This window comes from Melanerpes formicivorus, unplaced genomic scaffold (assembly GCF_026170545.1).
Source record: "Melanerpes formicivorus ecotype bairdi unplaced genomic scaffold, bMelFor1.0.p_v2 SCAF_3, whole genome shotgun sequence".
Lineage (NCBI taxonomy): Eukaryota > Metazoa > Chordata > Aves > Piciformes > Picidae > Melanerpes > Melanerpes formicivorus.
This window is the reverse complement of record NW_027142355.1, coordinates 28,693,610-28,718,101: the sequence shown is the minus strand read 5'-3', so window position 1 is coordinate 28,718,101 and position 24,492 is coordinate 28,693,610. Positions and strand designations below refer to the sequence as shown.

The window sequence follows — 24,492 nt, the reverse complement described above, 5'->3', positions numbered from 1 at the left end:
GCAAATCCTCTTGAGCAAACACGGTAATTTTCTGCAAATGTAGAAGGGGTGAAAGGGTGCAGAATTCGGGTGCAGAATCTGCGTCAAAGCGCAGTACCACAAAATGCCCTGCCCTGGGCAGTAGGGTGCCGCCCACCTACCGCACTGCCTGCCCCAACTGCCATACTTCTGGCCCAGACTGTCCCAGCACTCCTCGAGCACCCGGCAGCCTACTGGGCCGTCAGCAAGAAGGTGGAAGCTGGGACCTAGCCTTTTGAGCGCATAGCACTGGCCTTGGGAGTCGCTTAGGATGTAGACACAGTCTCGCTCAGGCAAGGACCCACCCGCTCCCGCCTCCTCCTCCTATTCATGTCAATAAATCACTAGAGTTCGAGATTATTCGAATTTTTTTTTATTTATTTTTTTTTTCTCCTTGGGGAGACACTGCGTTTCCAGGCGTCTGTACTCGAAAGCAAACCGCTGCGCCAGCAAATGCCTTCCCTACGCCCTTACCATCCCGCCAGGGATGACTCACGGTCCCTGCCCGTAGGGCAGGCCCAACTGCCCCGCCGCCGGCACCAGGCAGGGCAGGGCGGTGCGGCGGCGGATTGGCTGGCGGGCCGGCTGGCAGCCGGGCGGGGATTGGTTGCCGCCCGGCCTTTGTTCGGCGACAGCCACTGCCGCAGGGCAGCGGAAGTTTGAGCGCTGCGGCGGGTGCGAGAGGTGGCTAGTGCCGGGTGCCGCCTGCAATTCCACGCCTCCCTGCCCAGTATCGCCGGCCAGGACGTGTCTCACACCCCCCTCCGGAGTCCGACCCGGCCAGGTGACAGCAACATGGACCTGGAGAGTAAAGTGAAAAAGGTAAGGTGAGGGCTGCCCGCAGAGTGACCTGCCACGCTAGCCGGTGTCCCCCCTCCCTAGAGAGCGGCAGCCGCGGATTCCCCTTGTCTGGCCTCTGCCGTAGTGGGGGCTCAGCTGGAACTGCCCCGCAAGCGCTGGGGCTGGCTGCGTAACGCTGCGCTCTTTGTGGCGCCCTGCTCCTCCCGCTCCTGCTCCATCGTCTCGGCAGTGAGAGGGAGGTGAGAGGCAGAAGGAGCTGCCTGCGAAATGACTTGCGCCTCGCCCTCAAAAGGAACAAAAACTTCTCCTCGACGCCCGTCGCTAATCAAAACGCTGTAGTTTATTCTCCAGGTAGCCACTTGCTGTGCCATGCAAATGAAAACAACTATCCCTTCCCCGCGACAAAAACCTTGAAATCTGATTTCTGACCTTTGACGTGACTAGCTCATTACAGATGTTGTCAGCGTTTGTGTGGGTTATCCTACCGAGGCAGAAACTTGGGGTTCGTTGGTTGGTTTTCTTTTTATTTGTACAGGTATATTGACTAGTTTGCAGTCAAACTGGCAAGAAGGATAAGCAACAAAGTGATAGGTAGCCACTTATTACTAGATCTCTTTCCAAAACTCACTACTTAAAACTTAATATGTGAAACTGATTTCATGTGGGACACTCCTCTAGGTCTTTGTTTCTAGTGATTTTTGCAAATTAAATACAGCACTTTAACGAAGATTTCTAGTGGTAAGAGCTTCTTCATAATATCTGTTAAGATGCTATTTGATAAAGGCACAAGCTGTATTTACGAACGTGGGTTAAATCTGTACATAACCCTGATAGATATATGAAGGTTATTCATTTGAAACGCGTGTTGTATGGACTTGTGTGTGTTTTACTCCTGAACTGTAATATTTAAGGGTAGTAACTTGTTTTACAGTATGCATACGCCCTGTTGTATACTTGTCTGCTTTTCTGTGGGCTGAAGCCTAGTGAAGCAGGTTAGCCTTCAGTTAAAGCTTTCTCCAAGTGATGTTGCATCGTGGTGATGTTAGCCATACCAGAGTTCTGGTTTGCAGAAACTGCACATCTCATCCCTCAATCAACAGTAGGCCATCAGTGTATAGATGGATGTAGCTAAGTACTGTCATTGTTTTTAGAAGCTCATTGTGTGCACAAGATTGCCCTCCTTGAGGTTGTTGAGTGAATTTACTCATATTTTTAAAAGTACAATTTAAAAGATAAACTTGATGCTTATTCACTGAAAGTTATTAGAAATGCAGGAGAGAGATGCTTATTTTTGGAGGATGGAGCATTCCTATTCAGGACTTTTCCCATATAAAGAGAAAATAAGTAAGTGCTGTGAAATACTAATAAAACTCTGCTCATGGCTTGGTCTCACTTGGAGTGAAACTTGAAGTTGCTAAGTATCTGCTTTATATTGTACTGTTGTAATTCGCTGGTTGTGAGTGTTGGAAGTTTGACTATTTTTACCTTGTTACTCTTTGGCAATCTTTCACTTTTCTGCTTCAGCAACTTCAAAATTTCCTAAACACTCTTCTGAAGTTGCTCAGACTGACACACAAGCTAATGCTACAAAGATACCAGCAAATCTCTGTGTAATTTGTGTTCTAAACACCTGTGGTGCTAACACTGCTGAAAGATGTTTATGATGTGAAGAATCTTAATGTTTTCTGTTTGTACAGTATGTAGAAACAGGAAAAAAAATATGAGATAGACACTTGAGGTCTTCCTCTGTCTTCCCTCCCTTTTTCACATCTCATCACCTTACATTCTTTCTCTCTATAACTTGGTTGAAGTGCATTTCCCAAGAGAACAGATAAGGATCTGTGACAAGTCAGTGCAGGGAGAACTGGGAAATATTCCTATGTGCATTCAGTATTTTTTTTCTTTGTCTATTGCTATTTAATCAAAACCTCTCCAGATTTTGTGCACTGGAATGAACGAACATAGTGTCTGCAGTAGCAGCATGTCTTCAGTCTCCATCTTTTAATTCCTATTCTCAACCTGGTTCCTTCCATATCCTTTATGTTGTTATTTTTTTGTCAACATCCCTTTCTCTTGAAAGGTGGAAGAACATTCTGGAAGGTTCAAGTCAGGTTTCTCAAAACCAGTGAACTACTTGGCCATTAACAGAAATTTACCTTGAGGTGGAGATATCTGTGACAGATGTTTAGTCTGTCAACAGGAATGAGTTATTTAACTACATGTCATGGTTCTCACCTCAGTCTTTGTCTTGCACTAAGACCAAAATGTCTTGAGTCTTTTTACACAATCTGCTTGATACCTTAACTTTTTTTTTTAGTTTGTAGTGAGCTGTACCTGATTACCACCTAGTAAATGGAGGTAAACATTAAGGATTAATGAGTGGCTAACCCGTGTGTTGGGTAGGAAGTCCCAAGAACATGGAGCAGTCCAGATAAGTTGCCATTCCTTTGCTCTTCTGAACTTGGAGTGTGCTGCTCAGTTAGGAGCTTCTGTATTGTCTCTTTGGAAAGCTGCTGTTGGCTCTCAGGGAGCTGGTACTGTACTGAAGCAAAACGCACATATATACGTGACTAGTAGACTTGTATCTATGTGTCTGAGTTGGGCAAAGAGAAAGCACATTTCAAGCTAGCTCAGGAAAGTCTGTTTACACTGTTGATAATGGGTTTGGGGTTTTTCTCTCAAGTTTTAACAGTTCTAGCATCCTGCACCTGACAGCAGTTGCTTTCCCTTCAGTACAAGGTCTGTTCTTCAGCAGCAAGAGCTACTGTCTGACCTCTCACAATTTCTAACTCGTCCTTTTAGCAATGAACGGCTTATGCATTTGTCATCTCATGAGACAAAAGCAGCAGTCCTGTGTAGCATGCTCTTCTTGGCTGTGAGGATTCAATTAGTTCAGGACATAATTACTTCAACTCAGACTCTTCATTTAACTTCTGTTTGTTTTCTTTTATGTCTTGTAAAATACATCTTGCTGTCTTCAGAAGTGGCTAGAGTAGCTAGATGTCTCTGTTGGTTTGAATCGTGTATTCTGGATGTCCACAGTCTGCAGAAAACACAAATTTCAGAGTGGATTTCCGTCACTGAGAATATGCATGGAATAACATGTAGCCTTTTTGTAGTCAGGTTGCCATGCTGCTTAGAAGTGTAGAATGACTGGTGAAGGTCTGGTCAATAAATAGTGTGGGAAAATAGTTGTAAGGCAATCTTTTTAGCTACTCTGTGAATAGTAAGTCTGATACCTTTGTGTCTGATGATATCCCTTTGAAGGAGATGGGTAATTTAAGGTTAACTATGCGGCGTTCTTGTTCTCGGTAGGAATCAGATTTGCTCTTGCATTTGAGGATCATGGAAATAGCTTTTTATATAAAAAAGATTGCACAACAGAGCTGAAGCTTAAAAACTGTAGCTCCTGCTTGAAAAGTACTTGTGCAACCAACAGGCTGCTATTTCTCACAAATACAATATACGCTGTGTTCTCAAGTCTTTGAGGGTACAGGGAAAATGAGGATTTAATGCTTTTTATTGAAGACTGTTAGAACAAAGTTCTGCTAGTCTGGATTCCTGCCCTGTCTGTCACCTCTGAACTTGGTAAAATGAATCAGTAGGTCATGATCCTGCTTTTCAGCCATGCTGGCAGCATGGTCTCTTGCTTCACTACAGAAAACAAGAATCTGGCAGTGAGCCTGTTCTGTATAAAATTTCACAGTATAATACTTGTTTTATAAAAGGATTTTGATTGTGATGAAGAAGGGGAAGTTTGGGGAGCAGAGGTGCAACTACTCCAACGTTCAAGGTCTCTGTACTTCTTTTTCTGTGGTGTGAGACTTTGTTCACTTGTTACAGTAGAAAACTGAACAGTGCTTTAGACATCATTAAGTCAACAACTGTAATGCTCTTTGATAAATGAACGGTGAATAAAGTATGTACGGGAGCAAAGTCAACTTCTGGTGTTTTACAAAGTGTGATTTAGTAATACCTGCTGGGCTGTGCTTCCTGTTGAGGTCACTGTTTGTTTTGGTGTTACTGCCATGGAAACTCATGATAGAGCTTTTTTTGTTGCTGCTTATGTATAGTAAGATCAAGGAAATGCAATTTTATTCACAGGCAAGTTTTGTCTGCAGGGCGAAACATGAAAACAAGTGTGGAGATGTGAGAGGAACTACTGCAGTTGTGTTAACAAGGAAACTGAGTAACTGCTTCCTGCAAAGGTTGTGGTGGGATTTCTTTTTTTCTTCTTTAAAACTTTTTTTTTTTTAAAGAAGAGTAATTGATGTGAATTGTTTTCTGAATACACTTCTACTTACTTTTTGTCCAGTGTGTCTACATACCAGTTTGGCAATGGTGGAGCAAGGCTAAATGAAACTTTTTTTGGTAACAAAATTATTCTCCAGGTGTTTGACCATAAAATATAATGAAAGGCCTGAATGACTTCTATGATCACATGAAACTTCTTCAATATGGTGTAATTATAAACCAAGTTAACTTAAACTTACGGTATTCTGTCATTAAAGGCCCAAAGATCGGTTTCTGCAGGAGTTTGTAAGAAAGAGAACCAATGTTTTTTCCTTTAAGCAAATTAATAATAATGGTGAGTACAAACTGTGGAGGAAACTTTCTTGGTAAAATTTGCCTTAGAACAAATTTCCCTTACCTCAGGAAAACATACTGAACATGCATTGCAAATTAATGGCTTCTGCCTAGCAAACAGAACATTCTCAGATCTAATAGGGTAGTTGTAAAAGTATATATACTCTGCTCTATTATAAAATATAATGTTTAAATATATTTTAAATGCATATGCATGTTTGGCATATATATTTTAGAGTATGGGTTTTACATGGGGTATGTGTGAAATATACTTTCTATAAACACACAGAGTTGGTAAGGTTCTAGGTGCTGGAGACCTGCAGGCAGAATAGAGCTGTGAAGAGGAAAGCTTGTCATGCCTGTTACCTGGACTCTTAGTTTAGCCAAATGAAGCAGGTCAAGTGTGAAGGGAATTAGGAGGGTTCTGTCATGACAATTCCAAATTACACCAGATTTAGCTGTACTCTGGTACTGCTATAAATGTGTTTCTGGTATTTTTGGCTTTTAAAGTCTACCTGACCTTTCCTTTGTGCCTCATTTTCAGTATGAGGTTGTCTAGTTGCAGTTTCTAAAAGCACTGGCTGGAAAAAAGGCATACACTTCCCTGCAATCCTAAAGATCCTGATAAGTGAGTGTGTTGGTTTACAGGTCTTCTGAAAACCTAATGTTAGAAGATACAGCTGGAAAAGAGTGCTGATGTCAAAACAATATACACCAAATACTGTGGAAATGCCCCTGCAGCACTGGATGACAGATGGTGCTGTTTTGCAAGTTTATAGACAGTGTTAATGGTTTGTCAGCTGCATTCAAATTTAGCTGCCATAATACTGAACATTGGGAATAAACACCACTTGTTTTCTATTCAGCTAGAATAGCTTTAATAGTTAGTAGTCTTTTAAGACACTGCTATGCAGTCTACTATCAAATATTTATATTCTGAGCGGTTTGATATTTAGTTGAAGACATCACAATAAAATAAATTCGTAGTACTTGTGTACTAAAACAGGCTGTTGCAGCTCCTTGATTTATTCTTCTGTCCATCCTGCTTTCCCCTTGACAGGAAGAAGCAAAAGCAGCCAAACCCTAATTTAGCTCTGGTGTTTTGGTGGGACTGAGAAGGTAAAAAAAATCTTGGGGGAGGAATACGTAGAAATGCCATGCATTTGTTATGGTTTCCTCTCTCACCACCTTTTTGCTGCTATTCCCCAGGGGTCCTTAGTAAATGGACAGGAAGATCAGAACAACTAGTTTTGAATGCTTTTTTTGATTCTGGGTTTCATCACTATTAAATGATAACTCTTAAAATAATTAAAGACTTCCAATGAAACTCTGTCAGGATATTGTTCATATAATTTGTGCCCAGCTGCTTAGTGGGAGGGAGTAGAAAACATGGAATCAAATTCTAATGATTGTTAATATTGTCATTATGAGCTGCCAGTGTACACTTGCAGCCCAGAAAGCCATCTGTGTCCTGGGCTGCATCAAGAGAAGTGTGGCTACCACATCGAGAGAGGTGATTCCCCCATTCTACACCACTCTGGTGAGACCCCACCTGGAGTACTGTGTCCAGCTCTGGAACCCCTATTACAAGAAAGATGTGCTGGAACATGTCCAGAGAAGGGCCACTATGGTTCTCAGAGGGCTGGAGCCCATCTCCTATGAAGACAGGCAGAGAATGTTAGTCAGTTTGGAGAAGAGATGGCTCTGAGGAGACCTCATTGTGGCCTTCCAGTATCTGGAGGGGGCCTACAAGAAAGCTGTGGAGGGACTATTTAGGGGTGTCAGGTAGTGATAGGACTAGGGGGAATGGATCCTAGCTAGAGGAGGGGAGATTTAGATTAGTCAAGAGGAAGCTCTTCACCATTAGAGTGGTGAAACACTGTAACAGGTTGCCCAAAGAAGTGGTAGAAGCCCCATCCCTGGAAGTTTTTAGGGCTAGATGTGGCTCTAGGCAACCTGGTCTAATGGAAAGTGTCCTGACCTATGGCAGGGTGGTTGGAACTATGTGATCCTTGAGGTCCCTTCCAACCCTGGCACTTTTGTCATTCTCTGATTGTACAGTGGTAATATTGAGAGACAGTGGGCAGAAGCAGCCATGTGAGAAACTCTGATTAAACTACCTGAAGGGAGGTTGTAGACAGGCAAATGATGGTCTCTTCTCCCAGGCAGCCAGTACCAGAACAGGAGGACACAGTCTCAGGCTGTGCCAGGGGAGATTTAGGTTGGATGTTGGGAAGAAGTTCTATACAGAGAGAGTGATTGCCCATTGGAATGGGCTGTCTGGGGAGGTGGTGGAGTCGCTGTCATTGGAGGTTTTCAGGAGGAGACTTGATGGGGTGCTTGGTGCCATGGGTTAGTGGTTTAGGTGGGTTGGATTGGTTGATGGGTTGGATGCAATGATCTTGAAGGTCTCTTCCAACCTGGTTTATTCCAAATTCTAAACATACAGAATTTAATTTCCTTGGTGTGGTCCAATGTTGTCACAGGCTGTTGAACCCGCATCTGGACAACGGTTGCACCTGCATTTCGCGAGCTTTTGGGTGTCCAGAAGGCCCTTTCAACTTTTAATTTCTTTGAAAAATATAGATTATTTTTAAGATAAGCTTTAAAAAATACTGCTGTCATGTTTTAATTCATCTAAGATTTCTTGGACTTTTACCTTTTTGTTTTTACTGTAGCTGTTAAAAAGAATCTTGATTAATTATTTTTTTTTAACTCTTTTTTGTGATGTTACACTTTAACTATTAAAAAGCTAATCTTCCATTTTTATTCACTTATTTTGTCCAGCAGTACTATGAACTGTGGCACAGATATGTAAAGTTACAGCTTAACGACCTTAGCCATGATATACCACATAATAAAAACCGGCTGACAAGATATAATTGCATTTTTATCGGCCTGTCGACTAAACTGGACATCTGCCTCTACATACATAATCCATTTGCATCCGTGACTGCTTTTCTTTAGTAGCATCCCATGTGGGTAGATGTTTTGTTGTTAGATGATCTCTGAAATCTGCTGTATTTAGAGGAATTTGAACTTTGAAATTAGTAGCCTGAAATGGCAATAAAGCAGGACTATAATATAACATTTGCTGATGGGTTTAAATTAAATAGGCGGGAAGAACAGGACTTGTTGGCCTTCTAGTTGCATTCAATAAACTTAAAGCCTTCTGATAAGCCAAATTTAATTTGTTTCATAGCAGCAGCTGTGTTTTTCTCTTACACATCTGAATAACCTATTAGACTCTTGAATAGCACTATTTGGGCTGGTATGATAGGATAGAATAGAATAAACCAGGTTGGAAGAGACCTTCAAGATCATCGCGTCCAACCTATTATCCAACACCACCTAATCAACTAACCCATGTAACCAAGCACCCCATCAAGTCTCCTCCTGAACACCTCCAGTGATGGTGATTCCACCACCTCCCCGGGCAGCCCATTCCAATGGGCAATCACTCTCTCTGTGTAAAACTTCCTCCTGACCTCCAGCCTGAACCTCCCCTGGTGCAGCCTGAGACTGTGTCCTCTTGTTCTGGTGTTGGCTGCCTGGGAGAAGAGACCAACCTCTGCCTGTCTACAACCCCCCTTCAGGGAGTTGTAGAGAGCAATAAGGTCACCCCTCAGTCTCCTCCTCTCCAGGCTAAGCAGCCCCATCTCCCTCAGCCTCTCCTCATAGGGCTTGTGTTCCAAGCCCCTCACCAACTTTGTTGCCCTTCTCTGGACTCATTCCAGCAAGTCAACCTCCTTCCTAAACTGAGGGGCCCAGAACTAGACACAGTACTCGAGGTGTGGCCTAACCAGTGCAGTGTACAGGGGCAGAATGACCTCCCTGCTCCTGCTGGCCACACAGTTCTTGATGTAGGCCAGGATGCCATTGGCCCTCCTGGCTGCTTGGGCACATTGCAGGCTCATGTTCAGCCTACCATCAACCAGCACCCCCAGGTCCCTCTCTGCCTGGCTGCTCTCCAGCCACTCTGACCCTAGCCTGTAGCATTGCATAGTGTTGTTGTGGCCGATGTGCAGAACCCAGCATTTGGATGTGTTAAATCTCATGCTGTTGGATTCTGATGACAGTAAACTTCTACATATGGTTCCTAAAAGGCAGCCAATTGTTGATACTAGATTCCAGTCTGAACTGAAACGGAGCAGTCTTTCACTAATTCTCACTTAGCTGTAACAATTTAAAATTCTTTGCCTCAGGGGACTATTAATCTTGAAAGTAGCAATCAGTGGATGATCTCAATCATATTTATATCATCTTATGTACTGTATTGGGTACATTAGTAATACTAGATGGTTTTGAACAGCTTTTCTTGTAAGATGAAAATTAATGGCAGTAGACAGGAAGGAACCTTACTTCTGGCAGTATTTCTGCTGACCTATCTGTGCCATTTCTCTCATAACTCCATTTATGGGGAAAATGGAATCCCTTGGGCATGCATTTTCAGTCCAGTGAGTGCTCAGCCTGCTCTGAATCTGAGTGCTCCAGCAGAGAGCTGGCTGTGTCCTTCAGAAGGTATGGGGAATAGATGTAGGCAGCAGCAGTGGGGAAGCACACTTCAGCTTTAGGTTCTCTAATTTCCCAAATCACAGCAGAATTGGCTGCCAAAGAATAAACAGTCACTTTTGAGGCTGGTGCTTCCACTGAAAAAGATTGTGTTACAGAGCTGGAAGAACAGTTGACATGCTCTGAGATTTTACAGTCAAACTCAAATGCATTGTGTGCTATTGCTATCTTACATCTTTATTTTTTGACAATTGAACACATAGTTTCTCTGAAATCACATCTAGCTTGGTTGTCAGTGTGCCCTTAGTTTTGAGCTAAACATTTTCTTTAAGATGACCAGACATTGTGTGTAGAAAGATCATCCTCCTCTTTGTTTGACAGAAGATTGAGAAATAAGTTTCAAAACAAGTCTATTCCACTTCCTAATTCAGTTCATCTCAAGCTGCATAAGCATTTACTTGATGTATTCTTTTGTTACTAGGGGGGAATGTAAAATTCTGTGCTTTTGAAGAAATCTGTGCTGACACTGCTGGTTGTTGTGTGTTTAGTCTAGAGGGAGTATGTTTAGGTTGAAGTTTTTTGATGGTACATATTGCCTCTTCTTATTTTGCTTCTGGAGAGGTACTTTTAGCCGAAAAACTACAACCAACCAAAACTGTTAAGAGGCTTAGAAATTATGCATTTTAAAAATGGGGAAAAAAAAAAATTCATGTTCTTACTTGCACTTCAGGTTCTGTTTTGGGAATTATTAAAGTGTTAAGACTATTTCTCCTGTGCACTGTATAACACTGATCCTAGGTTTCTAAGCATTCTAATTGTAGCATGAGTAAACTTACCATTATTCTCCTTTCTTCCTCATCCCCTCTTTTTAAAGAGCAATGAGCCAAGGGCTAAACAAGGAAAGCCAATTAGTAGCTGAAGTAGCAGCAAGAGAATGTTGGCTTTTTTCCTGAAGGGCTGGTGATGGAAATTTGGGGCTTTGGTTTATTTTTTAGGGTAGTGCAAGTGCATGCTAACAGCTTGATGATTTTAAAAAACAGCAGCAACAAAACATACAAACAAAAAGACAATTGTTGTGTTACTTTAGCTTCCTCTTTGTCTTTAAAGAATATCCTGGCCAACATTTTGTTCTCTTCATTTGTAACTTGACAAGGGTGCTCCCTTGTTTCCTGATGTACAGTATGTGTGTAAAAGGCAGGGCTCTTGATTCCAGATAAGACTCCTATAAACACCCATCTGCAAGTGAAGACAAACTTTTATTACCCCATTAGCTTTATATATCCAATGGAGACAAAAAATGAGTTGATCTGGCTTTGGGTTCACATTTACAGCATGTGAGCTTCTTGAGCCCTTAAGGATGATAAAGATGTCACCATGATCACAGCAAGCTTGTATTTATTCTTTCATGTAAGAAAGGAATAAATAATTTCATGTCCTTATGTCCATTCTTGTAGCTCCAAACAGTGGCTTGATAGCTGCCACAGTATCTCTTCTCCCTAGATACTGTAACCTACAAAACAGTTTTGTAATTTCATAGTTTCATTCAGGGTTGGAAGGGACCACAAGGATCATCTAGTTCCAACCTGCCTGCCACGGGCAGGGACACCCCACACTAGATCAGGCTGGCCAGAGCCTCATCCAGCCTGCTCTTAAACACCCCCAGGGACGGGGCCTCGACCACCTCCCTGGACAACCCATTCCAGGGTTTCACCACTCTCATGGTGAAGAACCTCCTCCTCACATCCAGCCTGAATCTCCCCACCTCCAGCTTCATTCCATTCCCCCTAGTCCTATCACTACCTGAGATCCTGAGAAGTCCTTCCCCAGCCTTCCTGTAGGCCCCCTTCAGATACTGGAAGGCCACAATTAGGTCACCTCGGAGCCTTCTCTTCTGCAGACTGAACAGCCCCAACTCCTTCAGTCTGTCCTCATAGGAGAGGTGCTCCAGCCCTCTGATCATCCTTGTGGCCCTTCTCTGGACACGTTCCAGCACCTCCACATCCCTCTTGTAATAGGGGCTCCAGAACTGGACACAGTACTCCAGGTGGCGTCTCACCAGGGCTGAGTAGAGGGGGAGGATCACCTCCCTCGACCTGCTGGCCACACTTCTCCTGATTTCCCTGGGGATGCCTAATGACTGGGGAGGCAGTGATCCTTGAAGTGTATAAAATATCTGAAAATTTGATCTTCCCTGCATCTTGTCATGTGTACTGTTGAACAGGTGGTTTGTGGGTAATCTGTTCCTTCATTTTGTCCAAAATGAAGTTGGAAGTTGAGCTGTTTATATCCTTGTATGTACAACAATAGCTACATGACGACTCAGAGTAAATTGTGATCTCCTTAATAAAACAACTGTATCACTACATCTAATTAACCATGGCATTGTATTATCATTGCCAGAGCTAAGATTAGTACTGGAATTTGTCAGCTCTAGCTCACTTTCCATTCATGGTAAGGGCCGAACTGCAGGTGAGCTGTCTCCTTCTCAGTGACCATCCTTCCCACTGCATCTGTCCACAGCTGGTTTGCTGATGACACAAAACTGGGAGGGCTGACTGACACATCAGAAGGCCATGCTGCTATCCAGTGTGACCTGGACAGTTGGGCAGAGAGTAACTCTATGACCTGCAACAAGGGCACGTGTAGGATACTGCACCTAGGGAGGAATAACCCCATGTTCTAGTACAGGCTAGGGGCTGACCTGCTGAAAAGCAGCTCTGCAGGAAAAGACCAGTGAATACTGGTGGGGAGCAGGATGGCCATGAGCCAGCACTGTGACCTTGTTGCCAAGAAGATCAGTGGCATCCTGGGAGGTGAATCAAGAGTGTGGCAAGCAGGTGGAGGGAGGTTCATCTCCATTTGGAGTATTGTTTCCAATTCTGAGCTACCCAGTTCAAGAGGGACAGGGTCGAGAGGGTACAGCAAAGGGCTATGAAGATGATTAGGGGACTAGAATGTCTCTCTTAATGAAGAAAGGCTGAGGGACTTGGGGGTTTTTAGCTTGGACAAGACAACAAGACAAGATTGAGGGGGGGATCTTATTGATGCTTATTAATACTTAAAGGGTGGATGTCAGGAGGATGGGGTCAGTCTTTTTTAAGTGTTGCCCAATGACAGGCACAGTACTTGAATGTAGTAAGCTCCATCTAAACATGAGGAGGAACTTTGAGGATGGTGGAGCATTGGAGCATGCTCCCCAGAGAGGTGGTGGTGTCTCCACCTCTGGAGTCATTTAAAATTTGCTAGGATGCCATCCTGTGCAACTTGCTTTACATGAATCTGCTCTGGCAGGGAGGTTGGACTAGGTCATCTACAGAGGGCCCTTCCAACCCCTGTCATTTTGTAACTGAGATTATTAATTGGTTGTATGTCCTTTTAATCTTTTCAGTGAAATCTTTTGTCTCTCATTCATGGTCATTGCTTTTGCTTGCTCCTGTTTCTCCTTGGGAAGTAAGAAATTATTAGTCCAGCTGAAACATAGTAGTTCCAAATATACAGACATACCAAATATAATCACTTAGATGTTTTCTTTACTCATATCAGATGCCCAGGTAAGTGCATATAAATAGGGGGTCTGTTTGTTTCTTGAACTCCTGTATTTTGTCAAGTCATATACTACAAATTTCTTTGTTGTGACAGATGGATTAAGTCCTTTCAGTTGAAGTCTTAAGGCTTTGCTGGCTGTGGCTTCACAGCTGTAAACCTAAGGAAGGGGTGCAAGTCTACTTCATTCCTTGCACAAAGCTTGCAGTGTAAACTAGTGACAAAGAACCAGAAAAGTACTCTGTTTTAACTAAGGCTAACTTTGCTAGCTCAGCCGTTTGAACAGGCTTGTGTGAGCATTGTCACTTACATAGGTACAGTAGAAAGGTGAATGGACCCCAAAGTACCGCCCTGATGTCATCTTAGTCAAATGCTTAATTTTTTGCTTTAGTTGTAGATTATAAAGGCAGCAATAAGATTGTTTACACAGCATATTTCTTGAAGCTGACTCTTCATCTTACTCTGTACACAGATGGGCTTGGGCCATGAACAAGGTTTTGGTGCCCCCTGCTTGAAATGCAAGGATAAGTGTGAAGGATTTGAGCTTCATTTCTGGAGGTAAGTGACACCAGATGTCTCTAAGCCTGACTCAGCACTGCAGAGCTTGGCACATGTACGCACATGTGTAAGTAATTGCTTTTGTTCTCTTGCAATTAAACTATTCAGATGCTTTAAGGAAGCTGTGTCTGCATTCAGGGCCAGGCCTTCTCAGCTGCATTACAGCAGTGTTTAAGTATGTATTCAGTTACTAACATTTCATCTGCGCTGAAGTCAATACTTATACTTCTACTGAGATGTTTGCTTTAGCTTAATAAACAGTTGAAGTAGGTTTGTAAAAACATCTCTATCCCTACAGTAAGAGAGATGACAGGGAAGAAGTATGCTTCATCTCAGTACTAAAAAGCTTTCTCAGCTCCTGACCAGATACGTAAACTTTGATCTGGGATTTTCAGTAGAATTATCTGTGTTGAAAAGATGTTGAAACTTGTTATACATCTACAGATGACTCAGAGAAGAAAGAGTTGTAATATTTCAAATAAAGTAGGTAGTACTTGGCTTTGTATGATACACTGTTCCTAAACTAACAAGAGTTGATGATAGTAGCAGTAAATAGTCTACAGTGTGGTCTGTGCAATTTACTTCTGCAGAAAATTTGTGTTCTTTTACTGAAACTATGTATATGCATGTATTTGCATATATTTAGCTAGCCAAGTTCACTGATAAGTGGGTGTGCTTTAAGATATAACTTAGTGGTTCTGATTTAAAAAAAACCAAACCACAACTCCCTGGGAAGGACATAAAAATAATTGTTAGTTGATGAGGATATAGCTTCTTGATTATGCATCTGCAGTATGTATAAAATAACCTACAAATAATGACATGGAACAAGAAGAGGTAATACATTAATGAATGTGATTATCTAAAGATAAATTATTAAACTTAATTTTAGGGTTAATTTTTTTCAATATTCACTTGGTCACTTGAGGGGACTCATGTAAAGGTACCAGTACAATAAAATGGAATACAGTTAATGTGTGTTGGTAACTTAATAAAACAGAATTTTTAAATGCAGGAGTAGAGTGGAGTTTATCCATAGTTAGATAAGAAATTGTGTCACTTTCTAAGAAAGCTCCTTGTTCATAGGGAGTGTGGTAGAGGTGGAGGTCACAAGTCCAGTTAACTTTCTCAACTCTTCCTTTTGTCATCTTTTTCTCAGTTCCCATTGTTAGACCTTATAATTCCTGGCTTATTCTTTAACAGGGAAGAATTTTGGACAAAAAGGAAAAATACCTAAAATGATTTAACCACATAATAGCAAGCTACCAAGTAAGAAAATGTCTGCTTTTCTGTGTGTATTTGGAGGTTTCCCTGTGTGTTTTCCTTTATACACATTTCACTATGCTCCTGTGGTTAGCACTCATTGTGCCACATCCTGAATACATAGCTCATCCGTGTACTGTCTCTTCTAGAAAGTAAGAGCTTGTAAGGAAAATACATAAATCTTAACTAAACAGTTACTGGCTTAAATTGAGGAACTGTATCTATATAGGTTAGACCAGCTGAATAAGGTACCTAGAAGTAGTCTGAAAAGCATCATCTGGGTGTTAGACAAATGTGGCAGGTACCTCTGTCATATTTGAAAAGCTCACCATTAAGGCGGTTCTAGAATGGCTTAGAGCATAGCTGTTTCTCCAGCAGAGCTGCAACTGGGAACAGTAAGGGTATGCATCCAAACGCTGAAATCAGTTTTGTGTAAACAGGTTTCCATGGAAAAAATATATTAATATGCTTTGCATGATACAGATTTTGGCAATCCACCACTTGAACAGAAAGGAATGGAACAGCAATCACTTAGCTCTTTCCACTAACAAACTGATAACCAACCAGTCTCCAAGCAGTGTCCACTTTGGATGTCAGGAACCCTACCCTCTTCTATTTTAGTACTCAGCATGATGTTATGCAGTATTCCTCTGGTCAATTTGAATCCACTTCTTGCCTACTTCTGTCTTACTCCTCTGGCAGAGTCCAAAAAGACAGGAAGCCTCGGCACTGTGCCAGAAATGCTCAACAATAGCAGGGGATATCAAGGCTGGTTTAGCCACAAATCCCAAGCACAGCACCATGCAGGCATTATGAAGAAAGTCACCTTCATGCAAGGCAGCAGCAGTCCTTGCTGTAATCTCTAAGCCTGACACCGCCCTCTTCTGGGTGGAGCTGGGGTGCTTCAGCAGATAACTTAGATTTTAGGTCTCATGCCTGAAAACTCCGCTGTGCCTCAGAGAGCAAAGATGTGATTTCCTTCTGTATTTCTGTACAAAAGAAACTCAATTCTACCTTTGGGGAGTCAGACAGGAAAGTGCATGGGGAAAAAAAAATCCAAGTGCAACTATTTAGTAGCAGGCTTTGACATGGAGTTTGTACACCCTTCTTCTGTATGCTGGGAACATTTGGAAAATGTCTCTCCTCAGGTGGCGAGTGCTCTATAAGCATTTCGTGCTACAATTCTTGGGATGGTTATATAGGTGCAGAACTGTTAATTTAGGCTAGTATAGACATGGTGGTAAACAAAGGCCTTAATAAAAATTGTTTGTAAATCTTTAAGATCTGAAAGCCTCAATAATGTGAGGTGTGTGCAAAATGAATTAAATGAGAGCCACTGTCTACAACAGTAGCTGAATAATGGGCAATTATTTGTTTTATCTTACTGTATTAATAGCTTCTGCTTTTCCAGTTGCTTTCAGTATCATGCTTCTGTCCAAGCTTAGCAGCAGCAGGTGGGGTCTGTGCAGTTCAGGTGTTAGACTTCTTTGAGATTGCAAAACAGCTTCCACAAATTTAGCAAGGCAGGCTGGCTGCAATAGCCTGCTGCTTGGATACGTTTGCTCTTTGGGAATGTTTCACACAGGAGTCAGAAATTGCTAAAAGCAGGAGGGAATGTTCTGATTTATCTTGGTTGTGTGTATACTAGAAAGTGATAATTGTTTCCAGCGCAGCTTGCCAAGATATTAAAAAGCTTCTGGAGAGAAGCATCTTAAGCTTGGGAATGACCACTTCCAGTATCTGGCTTTTCTGCACAGATACAATCCCTGGAAGGCATGGAGAGTTTTAAGTTGACTTTAATGTTTTCTGACACTAAGCCTGTCAGGCAAATACTGAGGCACAGTTCAAAGTATTTACTATAGCTGCACTAATAGCAAAAAAATCATAATCGAAGGAATCATGAGGAAAAATTAATCTTTCTGTGTGGAGGACATAGGGCTTAAAACTTCACAGAAAGTTGTTGAGAGCTTCTTTGTGCTTTCAACTGCTTCCTTCTGCCACTAGGTACCACTGCAGAACCAGCGTATGAAGAGTCATGATCTGAATTACTCTTTTTTCCATACATCCAGACATGGAAAATTAAGGGAACTGATGACATTTGCTTTTGGAGAAAGAACTGGAAGTCTTTGACCCTTGCTGTCAATAGAAATCCCAGACATGGGAATTTCCCAGGCTGGGAAAGAAGATGGGATCTGCATATCCTTCTTTCTCCCTCTTTCTACCCATCTGGGACCTGGAAGCAAGGCACAGTCTACTTATCTGTGTTTCAGAAAAATATGTAACGTCCACAATTTTGAAGCTTCATCCCTGTCTTCCATGATGTGAACGGGAAGAGCTGGGAAACTGCTGAAAATTGACTGGAGAAATACTTCTCTCCTTTGCTGAATTCCTGATAGCTGTGAGCATTTAAACAGGAATGCCTAGTACTCCTTCAGCAGGGATCTTCCTGCATGTCATCAAATGACGGGAAAATGTTTCTTGACTCTGCACATGAAGAGAGAAATATTCTCACTGCCAGTCTCCTTAATAGAGCCAAAGGAGATAATTAAGGCTATACATACGCATGTGCATAATAGCAAATGTTTTTGTTGGCACATGTGAGGTGTTTGCTTTAACACTAAAAAGCAAGCATCAGTTATCAGACAGACTAGTGAAGCTTCAGTTTGAGGAAATGGGACAGTTTCAGTAAGATGGCTGTATAGTAGCCAAAGAATTGGCTACATTCCCTCGTGCTTAAGGGACAGGACTCTGATGTGGCAACTCAGTGGGAAAAGGTCTAGCAAATGGTAAACATTTTTATGCAGGAGTTACATGTGTAAATGTCAACTTGATATCTTTTAGAACTGGAAATTATTAAAGAAAAGTGATTATAAATCAGGTCAGGAAACAGTTTTTTGTCTTTTTGACTGTTAGCAGTATGCCAATATCCTCATGTGGCCAAGACCCAAGGGAGCTTTGGGGAGCAGAGGAAATGGCAACAGCTTCAGGGACTCTCCTTCCCCTTAGTGAGATATGCTAATATCAGCTGTGATTTGGAATTCTCCACATTCTTTCTGGTTTCATTTCTAACCAATGGCCACTGCACTTATAATTTTGTAACATAGCCACTGCAACAGCTTCTTGAAAGCTATTTATGCAAAAAGTCATTCACTTAATCTTGAAAGAGCAAGGAGGTAATATTAGACTGCAATTAATACAGTTAAATTATTAAGTAAGTCTGGGGTGAGAGGAAATCAGCGAGTATTTCATTCTTTTCAATGCAAGGTTTTCACAGTGGGATCCAGGAAGGACCTGAGAAGAAGCTGTATTTTACTTCTTTGCAACTGTCTGTACATCTATTTATCAATACAACAGAAAATTTCTCAGATACTGAAACTGGTGAAATATGTTAATCCTCAAGGTGGGACTGAGGATGATAAAAGCAGTTGAGTCAGGGTGTTCTCATTGGAAGTAAAAACAATCTCACAATCTCAAAGCTATTCTGCATTCAAAGAGAATACTGCTAAAAAATAGGTAAGAAATTTCATATTGTGACATAAGGAAAAAAAAAGGTGCTGTTGTGGCTTTTACAGCATGTGTGAAGGTCTCAGGAAGAATTTTGCTGCAACTTACTTGGAATGGTCTTGTCTCTGCACACTGCTGCTTCACTGTAGCTGGTTGTGGTACAGAGTGGGAAGAGCTACACAAACTGCCGCACTGCCACCATGATCACAAGGGCAGTACATCAATATGAGATGTTCCGAGTTCTGTTTTGCAAGCAGAACAGTTCTGAACAACAAGATTATACTTGACTTGCACTGCTCTGTGCAGGTTACTTGATAATGTTTGTTCATTCACCAGTGTTACTAGATCACATCCTGTCAAAAGGCAAGAAAGAAACCAGGTCTTACTCCTGTTTAAAGACTTAAGCTGACAAAGTGTAGAGAATATCTGTTAAGCTATTATTCAAATGGCCTAACTGCTTTGATTCAAGTTGCATGTCTGCTGTTAGGCACATTGCTGCATGATGTTCATGATATAATAATGAACTAAACCTGCAAAAAGAAAGATCTGATTCTGTCACTGTTGCAGGATTTTGTTGCACTGGGCAATGCTAGTTCATGCTTGAATGTTTTGGTAAACTGAAAGATTGCAAAGTGATTAGTATTTACTAGAAATCCAGGTAAGTATCAGCTCTGAAATCCTATGAAGCTTTTCTGTTGTAGAAATGAGTCCACAATTCAAGCTGTCAGACAACCTATGCTTCAATTACTGATGTCTTCAGGTTCTTATGTGGCAAGGCAGAGTCTAATCTACTCAGTGGTCTCATTTTGCTCAGTTTCCAAGTAAAGTGTCTTATTTATATTGCAGAGATATCTATTTTTATTTGAAGTAAGCTTCATAACTTCAGATTATCATAATTTTTTGGTTGCTGTGTAATTGTGTGACCTGGGCAGTATCCATTGGATGCTGAATTGATAGTACTCTACATACCTGGTGTATGTAGTGCATATCATTGGGGTTGACTGTGCCTCACTCCTCATGACCAATCACATTCAAGTCCTCCTTCCTTCCTTTCTTACCACATGATGGGCCTGTGATAGTTACAGCATGTTCATGTCAAGTACTTCTTAGCTGCCTTGAGGTAAGGTATGTATCTTGCCTTTAATACTTCATTAATATTGTTCTGCATCTTACTTTGAGTTCAGTGGGTTTTGGCAAGCAGGATTGAGAGGATTTTAGTAGTTTTATGCTATTCATTGCATGAAGGATAAATAATGGGGTAAAATAATACTCATGGCTCTCAACTTTTTGCTAATTTCCATATACTGTAGCTGACTGCTTTGGTCTGAAACTGAGGAAGCCATTGATTAATAATAAACTAGCTTGTCTAATCCAGGACTCTGTTTATTATCTGTGAATTGTTTAATTATGCTTAAGGTAATAAATTGCTATCTAATATCCCTTGTTCAAAGGAGTTCAAATGTGTTGTATATGAAAGAATACCACTTAGATATAAGTAAGTAAACCCCTCTACCTTTTAAGGATGTTATGTGTGAAAATTCTCTGTACAGCGTGTGCCTGAGTACCTCTGACTTGGTTCAGAGATGTTTGAAAGGCTTTGTCCGTATAAGCCTTTCACTTTTCTTTCATCTTCTCTTTTAAATGCTGAACTTTGAACAGAACTTGGCTGTATGCATTTTTTTCCTTTCTAGGAAATACGTGTTTCTGCTGTGTAGGACCCCTGTGATAACCAGTGAAATGCATAGGAAGAAAACAGTATTGTGTGTGTAATTTTGACTGTACAAAAAGAACCTGAGAAACTGAAAGCCCAAATAAATGATTGCTAAGGGGGATTGCATTGATGAGTTTAAGTTAGCTGATGGGAGACTACCTGTAGTAAAGCTGGTATGTGGGTAATAATGGGATTGTGTTTGTGAGTCTGATCAGTATCAAGGCATAACTGAAGAAATGAAATACCATATTCAAAATACATTAGTGTCATTGATATCTAGCAAATCACAATCTCTGTAAACAAACCATATAAAAGGAGAAATGGAGAACAGCCTCACGAGCTGCTTGGCATATTGCAGAATAACTTGTCTGTTCCCTAATCATAGCACTGAAAGCAAGATTTTGGGTTCTCAGTGATATTACTACACATGCATGCAGCTGGCATGAGATGTGATTTTCAGCTGAGGCTGTAACTTTGTTTCTATTTCCATAACTTCCAGAAAAATATGCCGTAACTGCAAATGTGGCCAGGAAGAGCATGATATCCTCACAAGCAATGAGGAAGATCGGAAAGTGGGGAAACTCTTTGAGGATACAAAATACACAACCCTTATTGCGAAGCTGAAGAATGATGGCATTCCCATGTATAAACGCAATGTCATGATACTGACTAATCCAGTGCCGGCCAAGAAGAACATATCCATCAATACTGTGACTTTCGAGTGGGCTCCTCCCGTTCAGAATCAGACACTTGTAAGTCCAGCTCACTTTTTCCTGCACATGTAAGGCAGGAATTGATGGGAAATAGAAAAGTAGTGCTTAGGAGAAGGATACATTTACCCTTTGTGGTCGTCTTTTCCTCCTCAAAACTGAAAATATCATGTGGATAGGCATGCTGCTGCTTTTCTTGTTCTTGTTTTTTTCCAATAAAGTTGAAAAAAGTTGTATAGAGTGTGGACTTTAAAACAAAAACAAATAAACAAAACATAAAAAATAAAGGGGGGGGAACCCAAAACCAAGCAAACCCAAACACCTCCATCCTTTCCCAAACAACCACCAAAACCAACCCCACAACAATTCATGTCCTTGTTTAAAGTTAAGGAGAACGCTCAGTCTTGCATGTAGCTTTTACTGTATATGGTAAGAACAAGATCAGTGTTGACATCTAAAAGAGCAAATCTCTTCTAGCATGTTTTCAGCTGAAGTAGATGAGATGGTAGATAGCCTTCTGAGGATTTTGCTTCACTTTTCAAACTTTGATTGCTAATTCACTGTGCTGCAGTGCTGTGTGATCCATGCTAGAACCGTGTTATCTCTGACCTACCTCCCAAAATATCCGTTTTCAGTGAATTAGTCAAACCTTGCGCACCTAAATCAACTGTTACTTAACATTCAGTTAACCCTCTTATTTTTACACTTAACCTTGCTTTATTAAAACTAGAGCTTTTTACTTTATTTGGCTGTGTGCCTCCGGGCAGACTATTTCAGCTTCATCTGTACAGCTTTAAAAAGTAGATCAGTAGTTTTATATAGCCGTGAAGAGACAAGGTGCTGTGTAAATATTGTTACTTACTCTAGGAAGTAATGGCTCTATTCTGCATGTTGTAAAAAGCTTAAAAGGAAGCCACATAATTAATCTGCTGTATTTTATCCTAATCTACTGTGTTTCAAGAGCTTAATGTTTATTGGGGGGGAAAAAAATGGGTTTTGACAAATTTGACTGTCATTAACAGCAGAGATGGCTTTAGTCATGTATTTGCTTAAAATGTCGAATTGGCATCTGATATCTAATGTCTTCTGGTTCAGGCTAGGCAGTATATGCAGATGCTACCAAAGGAGAAGCAGCCTGTTGCTGGCTCAGAAGGCGCGCAGTACCGGAAAAAGCAGTTGGCTAAGCAGCTGCCTGCTCATGATCAGGATCCTTCAAAATGCCACGAGCTCTCCCCCAATGAAGTTAAGCAGATGGAACAATTTGTAAAGAAGTACAAAACCGAGGCACTTGGTGTAGGAGATGTCAAGCTCCCTGCGGAGGTGGAAACGAGAGCTCCTGACAAGAATAACTTGGACAATGGTGACAGAGGTACCTCAGCTGCTGTAGGAGTGATGGAAAACAAGTCCTCAGACCAGAAGGCAACTCAGTATGTAAGTATAAGAAAAAAAACAAAACAGAAGGTATATTATGATATTTGGTTGTTTTACCCCAATTACCATGCTTATTAACTTGGAATAGGGAAAAAGCTGGAAAGGGAAAGAAAGAAGGGGAACTGGAAAACACTGTGAATGTCTGCAAAGAGCCCTGGTTTCTGACTGCAGTTAGTGCACTTCAGCAAATATTTTCCTAGGTGACTTTTTCATCCTTATTACAAAAGCATGTTAGCTTGGAGATAGTGTAGCAGGGTGGCTTTTACAGAATAATAATCAAGAAACTTCTGTAGTTTTACAGACTGATTGCTGCACTTTTCTTCTGTTGAAAAGAGTTCAGTTTAATTTTAGAAGCCTGTTTTATCATCTTTCTGGGAAGAGCCCCAAAATTACCCACTTGAAAAAACTGGTGAAACTAAGAAATGATGAAGTAACACCTTTCCCTCCTGTAATGCCTGCTTTTACTAGCCTTGTTTTCATATTCAGGTCTTTTAATTCCATTTGGGTTTTTTTTAGGTATGTAAAATTACCTAATTTTCATCTTCTTTCCAAAACTTAATAAAATATTTGATGTAACTTGCTTGATTTTGCTGTGCGTGTCCCTGCTACCAATTATGAATACAAAATAGGGATAAGCTTGCTGAAGTAACACTAAATTAGTTTAGTGGAGGTTGACCTTCACTGTAGAGTGGCAGAACTTCTATACCATGGTTCCCAGAAATGTTGCTGTTTATATGTATGAGTAATATACAGGTTCTAGATGGAGATTACTGTTTTTAACATGGTTGTAGAAAATGGCTTCCATGGTGTTAAGGAGTGCAGTGTGCCTTTTTTTGGTGTTTATTGTTTGTTGTTTAAACTGACATAGCATATTACTTCTGGTGTAATTAATATGGAATGTAGAAATAACATATTTTAGCTTTGAACATGCCCACTTGCCTTAATCAGTTATGTGCTGTACCATTTGGTTCCCTCTATCAACTTTCTAAATATAATTATTCAGTTATTTTTGCAATTATCTTGTCATGAAGACTCTAAGATGTTAAAAAGTAGCACGAATAGGTTGCTGTCATTCTCTCTCTCCTGCTAGGTTACTTTAGTTTAACCACAGCAATTCTTCACTTAGGTGCTTGAGAGAGACCTACAGAAATACACACTTTGCATTGTACCCTGCTGGCCAACTGGCTTGAAATGCATTAAGTCAAGGGCAGGAGGCACTCTATCCTCTTGAGTAATTGTATCAAAAGGTGCTTTGTTTTTACCTTACCCCTTCTTAGCACTTCCAAACTTCTTACTTGAGCACCTGAGTATATCTCATGCTGTTTTTAAGTCATGTATATGTCATCACTGTGATTTTAAAAAGGACTTAAAAGTGTTTAATACTGTAAATGAACATCTGAGTTGCTTATCTATTGTAAGGTACTAAGTTTACCCTGTGCTAAATAATGAAGATTTAGATTTTAGTTTTTTTAAAGTATCTATTTTGTCTGATTTCTGTGGTATGAGTGCTACTGCTGAGACTATCTCAACTTCTCTTTAACAGTTCAAAGTAAACCACTACAAAGATGAGCTCTTCAATACCTTGCAGAAGAATTGCCATCCTTGTCGATGCTTTTTCTTATTAATTAGTTCTGCATCTTTGCTCTGCAAGTTTTCTTGTACACTGTTTTTCAGACTGAAGCTGAAAACGTGTATATCTGTAGCTGTGGCAAATAGAGTCTCTTGAAAAACTAAATTTTGTTACAGGACTGGATTGCAAGTTGTTTTTCAACATGATTTGAAATATACAACAACAAAGACATCCAGTTCTCCACTAATATTAATATATCTACAGTGATGCCCTTCATGTTAAAA

The 24,492-nt window shown here is 41.0% G+C and overlaps 1 protein-coding gene and 1 long non-coding RNA gene across 2 annotated transcripts in view; one reads left to right on the top strand and one right to left on the bottom strand.

The window, feature by feature from the left end:
• Positions 1–731: 731 nt before the first annotated feature.
• Positions 732–24,492, bottom strand: part of LOC137458222 (uncharacterized) — a 78,734-nt gene continuing 54,973 nt past the window's right edge. The window contains exons 3-4 of the long non-coding RNA XR_010991629.1: positions 21,337–21,454; positions 732–819 (exon numbers count right to left, since the gene is read on the bottom strand). This is a non-coding gene — a long non-coding RNA (uncharacterized lncRNA). The remainder of the gene's footprint in view (positions 820–21,336; positions 21,455–24,492) is intronic.
• Positions 756–24,492, top strand: part of TES (testin LIM domain protein) — a 29,206-nt gene continuing 5,469 nt past the window's right edge. The window contains exons 1-4 of the mRNA XM_068169873.1: positions 756–840; positions 13,934–14,019; positions 20,997–21,249; positions 22,303–22,638. Coding sequence (XP_068025974.1) covers positions 814–840; positions 13,934–14,019; positions 20,997–21,249; positions 22,303–22,638 — 702 coding nt within the window. The 5' untranslated portion in view covers positions 756–813. The remainder of the gene's footprint in view (positions 841–13,933; positions 14,020–20,996; positions 21,250–22,302; positions 22,639–24,492) is intronic.